Genomic DNA, 12,272 nt, shown 5'->3' with positions numbered 1-12,272 from the left:
GTAAGCACAACCCCCACCTGTGGACGTCGGGTCCTCATACCGCCCTCATGGAGTCTGTTTCTGACCGTTTGAGCAGACACATGCACATTTGTGGCCTGCTGGAGGTCATTTTGCAGGGCTCTGGCAGTGCTCCTCCTTGCACAAAGACGGAGGTAGCGGTCCTGCTGCTGGGTTGTTGCCCTCCTATGGCCTCCTCCGCATCTCCTGATGTACTGGCCTGTCTCCTGGTAGCGCCTCCATGCTCTGGACACTACGCTGACAGACACAGCAAACCTTCTTGCCACAGCTTGCATTGATGTGACATCCTGGATAAGCTGCACTACCTGAGCCACTTGTGTGGGTTGTAGACTCCGTCTCATGCTACCACTAGAGTGAAAGCACCGCCAGCATTCAGAAGTGACCAAAACATCAGCCAGGAAGCATAGGAACTGAGAAGTGGTCACCACCTGCAGAACCACTCCTTTATTGGGGGTGTCTTGCTAATTGCCTATAATTTCCACCTGTTGGCTATTCCATTTGCACAACAGCATGTGACATTTATTGTCAATCAGTGTTGCTTCCTAAGTGGACAGTTTGATTTCACAGAAGTGTGATTGACTTGGAGTTACATTGTGTTGTTTTAAGTGTTCCCTTTTATTTTTTTGAGCAGTGTATATAATTCATGTAAAAATGTGTGCCAATGCCGCTTCAGCGTTGATGCAGACTGCCGTTTTTTGAGTTGATACTTTTCCCCCGTAAGGACCAGTTTGATTTCAGACAACAGTAGAATGTTCATGATTTTAATGCCAAAGACGGTATGATTAAAGGAGGGTGTTTTTGTAGTTAAGGTTAGTTGAATTATTAGACACATTCATGACTAGATCAGGCTTAGTTACCAGCAATACCCTTCAGATGTGTAAAGGAAAGGCAGAACAAAGCTGGCGGCTTGGTAAATGTAACGTGTTTTTTTCACGTTGGTTTGAAAGGAATATGAGTGAACTGTTTTGGTTGTGTGTTTTTAGTGATACTATGTTTTGTACTACAGGTGATGGATGGCCGTAAGCCTACCGGAGGACGTGTGGAGGTCAGGGTTCGTCTGAGGGAGCCTCTGAGTGGACAGGACCTTCAGACAACCACAGAACGCTGGTTAGTTCTGGACCAGTCACAGGTACACACACATTTGTAGTAACTGTTCTCTTTGGAGCAAAGAGTTTGGCCCTTCAAGGCCAACGTGTGGGTCCCTCTGTCAGGCCCTGGAATTGTAGTGTGATTGTGGCCCAGACACTCAACCTCTGGTTGGTCCTCCCAGGTTCTTCTCTAACTGCTGCTCAGCTGGGGACAACTAGGAACACTTTAAAAAGGTAGGTGAACTTCCTCTCCACGACAAGTTAAAATAGAAACCAAGTGATCAACACAATGACCTTTTCTATCTCACAGATGATAAACGCTTCCGTTGTCCTCTGATGAAGATTATGACGGGATGCTGATGAAGAGGAGGATGTTGTCGTGGCTGGCCTGTTTAGTCCGACACAGTCAACACGGGTCTTTTTAGCTTGTAAACATTTTGCACACAGAGTGATGGAGCTTCTCTTCATTCTGGGGGGGGGGGGGAATGGGCTCCATGTTTAGCTAACCTTAAGATAACATTGGTTGGGATTCAATCAAAAGGAGACTTCTCCAGGTCATTATTTCCCCCCCTGAGCTGATTTCTGAGTCCTAGTTCTATACCCTGCTGATTTTGAAAAACAGCGACGTAGTTAGTCTCTCTCTCTAATATATTATTCACCTATGCACTTATTCTACCAAAGTAATCACTGTTGCTGTACGATGCTGCATATTTCAATTGCCTTGAATATCTGCCCTACTGTTAATGATCACAATAATAATGTGTGATGAGAACTCGCATCGCTCAGAAAAGTAATTATTTGCTACAATGTTGGTTGTTGTTCCCAGGACTGTTTTGTTTCTATTCACTGGAGCAGTTATAGGGCAGGATTCAACCCTAATTTAGATCCCCTGTTTTATAGCAGCTTGACATTGTTTTTGAAAGGGAATGTGATCTCCACATACGTGGTGACATTACCCTTTTTTAAAAAAAAGCTGCATTGTCGACTAGAGCGTAGGGGGGGCGGGGTTGAATCCCGGCTCTAATACCAGAACAGGATCATGTTCACGCTCACACCACACGTGGACATGACTGAATTTACAGATGTCTAGGCTACCACTGCTACTGGATGTTCGAAGGCAAATTGGTCAACTGACATAAGCATGTCATAGGTACTCTAAGGTGTCATAAGGCTACATAGCTCTTGTGACCGTGTCACACTTTTGAGGTGGATAGTAAAGATCTGATCTCGACCCTCTGTTCCCTATGGGGCCCTGGTCAAAACTAGTGCACTGAATCGGGATTATGGTGCTGTTTGAGAAAGATGTCATTTATGTTGGGGTTGTTTCGTGTTTTAAATTGAAGAGACTCACAAGTTTACACTTTATAGCTGTGATCCTCCGTGCACACATCTGTGAGTTGGGCTCAGCTGAGCTTTTAGCCAAGAACATTTTTTTTTGTCTGCGTGTAAATCAAAGTAGTATTTTATGAAGTGGTAATTTTTAAAATGCTTAACAGCAAAGCCATTATGGTTACACGGATGCTTTTCCATGGAGAATCTTTAAATGATTTTTGGGGGGTCCAGGACAGTCTGTGTCTGAGCCAATTATATCCCCCCCATTCTCTACTGATAGCCAATTATATTCCCCCCATTCTCTACTGATAGCCAATTATATTCCCCCCCATTCTCTACTGATAGCCAATTATATTCCCCCCATTCTCTACTGATAGCCAATTATATTCCCCCTCATTCTCTACTGATAGCCAATTATATCCCCCTCATTCTCTACTGATAGCCAATTATATTCCCCCTCATTCTCTACTGATAGCCAATTATATTCCCCCTCATTCTCTACTGATAGCCAATTATATCCCACTAGAACTTTACAATGCTGCTTCTATCAGAATATTGTGCATCAATGTGGTCCCGTCAATTCAAAACATATATTTTATTAATTTTCATTTAACAAAATGCTTCCTCTACTCCAATATGTTTTTTGTATGTATATTGGCAAGTTTATCATAATGAGACGTAAACTGTACACTTTTATAGGACCTAAAGGTACCTTTAAACAAGTCCCGAAGCATACATTAAGGTTCAATAAAGGAAAACAATGATTGTGGGGCTTTTCATAATGTTTTTGTTCATGTTAGACACTTTTCCCTGGTCCGGCCTGACTGATACACAGGACAGTAGAATATGGTCACAAAGCCGAGTAGTTGGTTTGTTTCTGTCTTTATGCAATGGCCTTCTGGTATTGGTAAGTCTGTTCAATTGAATAACAAAATGCTACCATCAAGATAAACAATTCTACCACTTGATAGTGCCAAAGAAAAGTAACGGGGTGTATTCACTAGTGCACAAAAGGTTTCTATTGGACAAATTCAGGTAGGTCCCTCCCCTGTAAGGGTACACAAAGCTCTGAATGGCCGAGACATTTTAGAAGGTTGTTTATCTTGGAAGTTGCACACAAGTGTAAGGATTTAAGAAGCCACTGTCATGCAGATAAGAAAGCTTCTCTCCAGAAATGTTGAGTCCTGTTCATTGGGGCACGTAACGGAACATTAAATTTGTGTTTCTTATTGGGCAAGTCCGCATGGTACCCATTGAGCGCATAACCTTGTTGACTAGGCAGGTGGTTCTGATCCTCCAATCACCATTGTTCTGTCATAGTTTGCCCTCAATACTGTCTGAAACCCACAATGTTCTTTACATCAATAAAACCCTTTGCAAAACCAATGACCTAGGAACAGTGGGTTAAACTGCCTTGTTCAGGGGCAGAACGACATTCTTACCTGGTCAGCTCGGGGATTTGGTTAACCACTAGGCTACCTGCCACCCCCTGATAGTATCTTTGTTTACCTACAGATTTAGCAGTTCATAAATGAGAAATATATTTTGGTAATGGATTGTTGCACTAAAACAATAGGGTAGTATATTCTTCAGGTCCATTCCCACAGCAGAGGGCAGTCTTACGTTCCAAACGGCACCCTATTCTCATAGTGCACTACTTTTGACCAACTCCCATAGGCCCTCAGAGCAGCTTACACAGTGGATGTAAAAAACACAATTCGATGTTGAAGTATGGCCAGTCGCTGAACGGTTAAAATGGCTTAGACTCCAGGGCATCTAAATTTTTTTGGTTTCTGCAAAAATCTTATTTGTATAATGATGACACGTTCAAAATCATTTAGGCAGTTTTTATTTTGAATTGTACAAAAATGCTGTGGGCTCTGGGGATGGAGGAGAGCAGCATCAATGTGTTGGCTAGTTGCTTTGGCTCACAGGTCAGGAAGACAGGGTCACCTATAGGTTGCGTCCCATATGGCACTGGTCAAATGTAGTGTGCAATTTGGGAAGCAACTACAGGTAACAATTTACTGAAGATGCTTCAGTTCCTCTAGTACCCTCTCCATCACTTAGAGAGAAGGATGGGGCTAGTTAACGGTGGGTGGAAGGCTGGGGCTAGTTAACGGTGGGTGGAAGGCTGGGGTTGGAGTTGAGTCGGTGGTGAAGGATCAGACCACAATGCATTTCTCATCCCAAGACTCCAACCAATCCCCTCGGGTGGCCAATGAGAGGCCAGAGACTGTTAGCTATACTTCCTGTTAGAATGTTCTGGTAAAGCATTGGAAACCTGTTTTAAACAGAAGGGTGGCTTGGTTGATCTCCACGGTTCAGGATCTTTGACCTATTAAGTCTGACAGTAAAATCAGTAAACACCCACACCACCTCTCTTAGACATTGTGCTTTCGACTAAGTGGTCTAACTGCTTAACAGTTCTAGTGAGACAGACAATCTTGGTGTTGGATCTCTGGATGAGCCAATTGCAGCCCTGCCTAAACAAAATAACAAGCAAAACGAAAACTGTAGTCCATCAATGTCAGGAAATAAAGCATTTGGTGATCATTGGCTAAAAGCCAGGCTGAAAACGACAGGTAAGTTGTTCGTTCCTTCTCTCTTCCCTCCTTCCACTGTAAAGAGTTGCGACTGCTGGAACTGAGCACCAGGATGCAAATTAAACAGCATCACCAGATCCTCTTGTTCTCGCTCTACCCCCTCTCCATCCACTCATCTCCGAGTTTTTAATATTCCCAGCCCAACTGTGAAGTCCCTGTCGGCAGAGACAAAAGTGTAGTCTCATCAGGCAGAGCTTTGGACACCTCTACATGGGGTCTTCTGCTTTGTCCTCTAGGTTGTCTAGCTCCCACAGCAAAGACAGTGTGAAGATCGACAGGAACTGCTTCTCCAATATAATTCCTCGATCACACTTTTTCGGCGTTGTCATGGCGACTTGGCTAGCTAAATTCACATGCATAGAAACACGACATTGTTTCTAACGGTCGTCAAAAAAGCAAAGGCACTCCAATATAAAGTTGTGTTTTGAGGAAAAATTTAATTTCATGTGATCAGGGTGGACATGATGCATAGGTGGACTGGAGAGGCCCTAGCTGTCTATTGAAGGGATAGCAACATCAGCTAGCTGCCCCTCACAGCCTCTCTCTGAAGAACAGGAGAGGCAAGGTGGGAGGGAAAAATAGAGGATGAGGACGAGAGAGAGAACTAGGAGATCGGCGTCTGGGGTGTTGGTCCGTTGCTAAGCGGTGCCTCCGTCTCCTAGGAGAGGATTTCCAGGATGTAGAAGACCAGCTCCATGACGACAGGTCCCTCGCTGAGTTGACACGCCCCTCTGTGGATGACAGGGATCAGAGTACTGTCCAGGTCCCTCAGGTAATGGGAGAGGAGAGGCTGGCCGTTACTTCCTGCTAGGTAACCCACCTGGGAGAAAAGAGAACAGGGAAGGGACGTTATTATCCTATATCTAACCAGGTACCGGTGGGAGTAGGGCCTGTTATTTCCCGCGGTGGGGGTGCCTTGAGGAGGGGGGAGGGGGGGCTTGAGGGAAGAAAAAAAACAGGCTAGTGTGTTTGAAATGCCAGCGCCGATTTCTGGTCGATGTCTGCCCCTGCGCATTTCTGATTTGCGATTTTGATAAATTTCTGGTGTGGCCAGAAAGTGATGAACCGAGTCCGTACCTGGTCAGACTCGAGGGTGACCCGTAGGCCCAGCTTAGCCATGCCTTCCTCCTTCAGCAGTTTGAGGTGTGGGCAGAGCGCCACGCAGAATGCCCTCGCCACGTTCTCCGTCAGGCGACTGTGGTCAGCAGGGTCACTCAGACCGTTGGGCTGGTCCTCACTCTGTAGGAAGAACACCTAAAAAGGAGTAAATATTGTTTATTATTTATATTGTTTTATTACACGCTGCAGTGTTGAGCGGAAACTTGAGGTCGTATTCAGTAGGGCACACCTTAGTAACACAAGATCAGGTAGTGCCTCCCTGTTTCAAAATGTTTGTCTGGCTGTGTGTTTACTGAACCTAGTTGTTGCTTAGGAGGGTGACATCACATACCTCTGTCCAGCGGATGACCTTCCCATTAGCCTTGAACTCTGAACCGTGGAAGATTTTCACGCTGGTGATGAACTCCATAGACTTCCCATCAATAGGACTAATTACCCTGGCGGGGAACGGAGGGGGGGGGGGGGGTGAGTTTTAGATAAGACACTTACTTTAAAAACGTCTTCTAAACATCTTTAGATGGATATTAAGGCAGGGAATACGAGGACACGACATCACAGAAGAGAAACTAGAGTATAGAGATTCCCCAGTTCCCTTCCTCACCCCTTATTGAAAAAGTTGTGATCGTCATCTATCCACTGTATGTGAACGTGTTCCTGGCTGTACTCCTGGTCTGCCCAGCCACAGGTGATACTAAAGTCCTTCATGTCCCTGAGGGCTTGCCGTAGAGCATCCATGGTCTCTGCTGTGATCTGCACCATCACACCATCTACAGGTGAACAACAGATACAGGGCATTCGGAAAGTATTCAGACCCCTCGACTTTTCCTACATGTTGTTATGTTACAGCTTTATTCTAACATGGATTCAATTGTTTTTTTTCCTCAATCTACACACAATACACCACAATGACATCACAATACCCCACAATGACATCACAATGACATCACAATACCCCACAATGACATCACAATACCCCATAATGACAAAGCATTTCTGTCATTACATTATTGCTAATTTGTACCAAATTAAAACACTGAAATATCACATTTACGTAAGTATTCAGACCCTTTACTCTGTACTTTGTTGAAGCATTTGGCAGCGATTATAGCCTCCATGAAGTCTTCTTGGGTATGACGCTACAAGCTTGGTACACCTGTATTTGTGGAGTTTCTCCCATTCTTCTCTGCAGATCCTCTCAAGCTCTGTCAGGTTGGATGGGGAGCGTCACTGCACAGCTATTTTCAGGTCTCTCCAGAGATGTTCAAACAGGTTCAAGTCCGGGCTCTGGCTGGACCACTCAAGGACATTCAGAGGCTTGTCCCGATGTTACTCCTGCGTTGTCTTGGCTGTGTGCTTAGGGTCGTTGTCCTGTAACCCCCCCCCCCCCAGTCTGAGGTCCTGAGTGCAATGGAGCAGGTTTTCATTAAGTATCTCTTCGACCTCATGGTTTTTGCTCTGACCTGCACTGTCAACTGTGGGACCTTATATAGACAGGTGTGTGCCTTTCCAAATCATGTCCAATCAATTTACTACAGGTGAACTCCAATCAATTCAATTTACCACAGGTGGACACCAATCAATTCAATTTACCACAGGTGAACTCCAATCAATTCAATTTACCACAGGTGGACACCAATCAATTCAATTTACCACAGGTGAACTCCAATCAATTAAATTTACCACAGGTGGACTCCAATCAATTAAATTTACCACAGGTGGACACCAATCAATTCAATTTACCACAGGTGGACTCCAATCAATTCAATTTACCACAGGTGGACTCCAATCAATTCAATTTACCACAGGTGGACTCCAATCAATTCAATTTACCACAGGTGGACTCCAATCAATTCAATTTACCACAGGTGGACTCCAAGTTGTAGAAATGTCTCAAAGATGATCAATGTAAATAGGCAGTGGCGACCCGTCCTTCAGGGCTGCCCCACCTGTTTTGAGCACCACACTTAGGTGAAACAATGGTTTTGGCATTAATACGTGTCACATATCAGTTTGCAAGAAATGTTTAAAAAAAAATTTTTTAAAAAGTAGTAATTGAGTTAATAAAGCCGCAATCAAACATGGTCTGTTTTGTATTCTTGAGTGAGGCAGCTCCAAAATGCAGGTGTTTCAGCCTAGCTCAGTGCTGCTTTCTGTGGTGTTGGGGCTAGCAAGCAGAAAATACAGAGCGTTGCGCCTGATTGGCTCTGCTTTATGTAACTCATGGGACATTACATCATCCCCAATTCTAAGGTCAGAGTGGTTGGTTTGAAAATGGTTTTCCCCTTGGCTTCTCCCATAGAGTTCTATTAGAAGTGCCCATCCAAGAAGGCTCAAGGTCATTGGCCACAGATAGAATGACATCACATATCTACAGTAGCTTTGATTGGACTGACTTTCAATGTCTTATCTAGCAGTCATCATCAGTTGTCGACAATCTACTGGCAAATCCTTTTTTATCCTTCTCACAAGAAGAGAAATTATAGATAAAAAAGGTATCATCGGCCATTGTACATAAAGATGACAAGTTGGAAATCTCAAATTCAACAACGAGTCGTTTGGAACGGAATCAGTGGCTAACTGCAAGCGTTGCAAAGAAACCGCTAACGTTAGCCTGCTATTCAGTGGAGTGGCTGTGTTTTTTTGGTTCTGAGATGAAACCGCTAACGTTAGCCTGCTATTCAGTGGAGTGGCTGTGTGTTTTGGTTCTGAGAAGAAACCGCTAACGTTAGCCTGCTATTCAGTGGAGTGGCTGTGTGTTTTGGTTCTGAGAAGAAACCGCTAACGTTAGCCTGCTATTCAGTGGAGTGGCTGTGTGTTTTGGTTCTGAGAAGTAGCCTGCTATTCAGTGGAGTGGCTATGTGTTTTGGTTCTGAGAAGAAACCGCTAACGTTAGCCTGCTATTCAGTGGAGTGGCTGTGTGTTTTGGTTCCGAGTTCCCACCATAAATCCAGCGAATGCCAGACTTGGATCAAAGTTTGGAAGACAACATTTGCCAACAAAGGACTGCTGCACCACCTTAACAAAATGAGTCCAAAAATGTCTCGTATGCTGCTGCATAAATGATATACCAGGGAGATAGCATTACTTCCTTAGCTACAGCGTTACTTCCTTAGCTACAGCATTACTTCCTTAGCTACAGCATTACTTCCTTAGCTACAGCATTACTTCCTTATTCAGAACACACAACAATAGAATTGTGTTATTTGACATGTATTTTTTTTTGACACCAAATGTGCCTCACCTTAATACATTTTGTCTATTTTTTTAGGGCCCCGTCCCGAGTTTGAAAAAACCTAATCTAAACGTAATGTACTCTGACATTAGGCAATAAGATCTCCTTAATTCCCCCTGACAGGATATTGAAAATTCAGTCTCTAATTTGGAGATATTGTAGGATGTTGTACCCTCCACAATGCTGGTCTTGGCCAGGTATCCAGAAGATGCCTTCAGAGAACCACTGAACACGAAGAAGCAGGCGCCAGTCACTGGAAGAAAAAAACATGAAATATTGAGATTGATTCCATCCATGGTTTTGTTAGTCCATTTGATAAACTATGACTTGACTCCCCATGTCGTGTGTGTGTGTGTGTGTGTGTGTGTGTGTACCTTTGCGCGGTTGGTGGTGGATACTGATGGCCTGTGTCTGGTAGTTTCCGTCGTCGTTCTGAATACACACCAGGTGGGAATCGGCCAGCTCGTTAAAACACGCCCCCATGGCCAGGACGTGTTCATTGGACTTGTTCATCGCCTTCATCAGCTGCAGGGAATATAAAGACTTTATAGCCTGGCAATAGCCTGGTAGAGTTAGATTAGAGGGGAGTTAGTTGTTAACGTGTCACTTGAAAACGCTCGTAATCTATAGGATTGGGAAACGACTGGGGAGATTTAACGATGCTCACTACAAAAGTTTCAAACGATTAACTAACTAGCCTTAAGTTGCTTTGGGGAAACCGGGGCCTGAAGAGTTGTGGTCAGGAGGCCGCTAGTTGTGGTCAGGAGGCCGCTAGTTGTGGTCAGGTGGCCGCTAGTTGTGGTCAGGTGGCCGCTAGTTGTGGTCAGGAGGCCGCTAGTTGTGGTCAGGAGGCCGCTAGTTGTGGTCAGGAGGCCTGTTCAGTACACCAATGTGGTAACATAAACCTTATGGTTGAAGATTCCACAAATCAGTTCCAGTTTAAGATGAAATAGGTTCCATTTTTAGGAGGTACATTGAGGAAAATACAGTAATATTGGAGAAATCCTGGTCTATGTGACCGACTTCGTCATTTATCCTGTGGTTCACATGGCAGAAATAATAAAAGTGAGAATCTGGAGTGTTTGAGTCACTGACTGTGTTAAAGCTCTCATACAGTCTGTTGTCAAACGTTTCAAGGGTCAAATCAATGGGTTCCCATCTGTTAGGGAGGCCGTAGCCAAGCAGATAAACCACACATTTCCAAACATTACAGGGAGTAAAGTCTTCTGTTGCACACTAAACATCTTGGCTATACTACAGCAGTATCAATGAAGGCAGTGAAAGGGAAAGGAACGATGATAATTCAGTGTGGATTTCAGGCGACTGTACATAATGTTGGTCGTCTCTGGTTTTAGGACCGTGGTGTCTTGTGATTGGCAGAACCCCTCACTAGGAAGCAATATGATTGGTTGACAGCCTCACCTCGTTGTATCGGTTGCTGGGGATCTTGATGCAGGTCTTCTTCACCTCCATGTCCACCACCAGACCCTTCACCGTGGGCAACGTGTACTGGTAGTTACGGAAGTCCTGTAGGTACATAACATTATATAGACCCTTCAATCAAACAATCAGATCTATTTATAAAGCCCTTCGTACATCAGCTGATATCTCAAAGTGCTGTACAGAAACCCAGCCTAAAACCCCAAACAGCAAGCAATGCAGGTGTAGAAGCACGGTGGCTAGGAAAAACTCCCTAGAAAGGCCAAAACCTAGGAAGAAACCTAGAGAGGAACCAGGCTCTGAGGGGTGGCCAGTCCTCTTCTGGCTGTGCCGGGTGGAGATTATAACAGAACATGGCCAAGATGTTCAAATGTTCATAGATGACCAGCATGGTCCAATAATAATAATAATAATAATAATAATAAATCAAAATAATAAATATAAATAAATAATAACAATAATCACCATGACCAGCAGAGTCCAATAATAATCACCATGGGTATATTAACATTATCGTCATGACCGCAGTACAATTCCACATGACCGTTGAGTCGCGGTAATCTCCTCTTTTGCACTCTGGACATGTGTTGGTAGTAACCAACTGACTAACTACCATCAGGTCCTAATGGCCTGGTACTCAGGGCTCTATTGTCCCTCCATCAGGTCCTAATTTCCTGCTACTCAGGGCTCATTCTGTTCTTCTGAAAAACATTTTCTTCGTATCATGTTTCTTTAGACCTGACTAAATGGATTTATTAGACTTTTTAAGATGTAGATGTTCCAAAAGGTCTACATCAGTGTCTTGGGGGCTGTGTGTGGAAGCCAGGAGATGCTAAAATGTGTTTTAGGTTCATTAACGGGTCAGTTACCGTGAGACTAGCAGTTATTTGCATGACAATAACCGGCTGACAAAATGTCATGCCCGTCACAGCCCTAACCACGGGCAACGTGTGTACTGGTAGTTACTGAAGTCCTGCAGAGTAATAACATTATAGCACAAACAATTTACATTCTGTTCGCCTGGTCCCAGATCTGTATGTGTGATACAGAAGAAGTGACGCCATGATTCTTACCACTAGCAGGGTCATGATGGTGTGACCTGCTTCTCCAAACAGGGGTTTTCTGAACCGCACGCTGAACAGAGGGCAGGGGTAGACTGAAACACACAACCAGCAGGTTCAGTAGGGCATGAAACAGAAAACCTTTTAGAAACTGAACAATTACAGAGTTGCCAATACATTACAAATTGTGCCCAGCCGCTCAATTATTTTTAAATAAATGCAACCCCAAACCGACCCATCCCAAAGCTAATCCAAACCAACCCATCCCAAAGCTAATCCAAACCGACCCATCCCAAAGCTAATCCAAACCGACCCATCCCAAAGCTAATCCAAACCAACCCATCCCAAAGCTAACCCAAACCGACCCATCCCAAAG

At 44.3% G+C, this 12,272-nt stretch overlaps 2 protein-coding genes across 6 annotated transcripts in view; one reads left to right on the top strand and one right to left on the bottom strand.

The window, feature by feature from the left end:
• LOC139375792 (coiled-coil and C2 domain containing 1B) overlaps positions 1–3,820 on the top strand; it is a 32,774-nt gene extending 28,954 nt beyond the window's left edge. For all 4 annotated transcript variants that reach the window (XM_071117659.1, XM_071117657.1, XM_071117655.1 and 1 more), the window contains exons 23-25: positions 1,025–1,147; positions 1,289–1,340; positions 1,417–3,820. In XM_071117659.1, the coding sequence (XP_070973760.1) occupies positions 1,025–1,147; positions 1,289–1,300 (135 nt within the window). In that variant the 3' untranslated portion in view covers positions 1,301–1,340; positions 1,417–3,820. The remainder of the gene's footprint in view (positions 1–1,024; positions 1,148–1,288; positions 1,341–1,416) is intronic.
• Positions 3,821–4,270: 450 nt separating this feature from the next.
• LOC139375791 (zinc finger FYVE domain-containing protein 9-like) overlaps positions 4,271–12,272 on the bottom strand; it is a 46,427-nt gene continuing 38,425 nt past the window's right edge. For both annotated transcript variants that reach the window (XM_071117654.1, XM_071117653.1), the window contains exons 12-19: positions 11,909–11,991; positions 10,818–10,922; positions 9,770–9,920; positions 9,568–9,648; positions 6,765–6,930; positions 6,495–6,600; positions 6,122–6,298; positions 4,271–5,864 (exon numbers count right to left, since the gene is read on the bottom strand). In XM_071117654.1, coding sequence (XP_070973755.1) covers positions 5,703–5,864; positions 6,122–6,298; positions 6,495–6,600; positions 6,765–6,930; positions 9,568–9,648; positions 9,770–9,920; positions 10,818–10,922; positions 11,909–11,991 — 1,031 coding nt within the window. In that variant the 3' untranslated portion in view covers positions 4,271–5,702. The remainder of the gene's footprint in view (positions 5,865–6,121; positions 6,299–6,494; positions 6,601–6,764; positions 6,931–9,567; positions 9,649–9,769; positions 9,921–10,817; positions 10,923–11,908; positions 11,992–12,272) is intronic.

Source organism: Oncorhynchus clarkii, chromosome 20 (assembly GCF_045791955.1).
Source record: "Oncorhynchus clarkii lewisi isolate Uvic-CL-2024 chromosome 20, UVic_Ocla_1.0, whole genome shotgun sequence".
NCBI lineage: Eukaryota > Metazoa > Chordata > Actinopteri > Salmoniformes > Salmonidae > Oncorhynchus > Oncorhynchus clarkii.
Note: the sequence above shows the minus strand (reverse complement) of the source record. Positions and strands in the feature narration are given on the sequence as shown.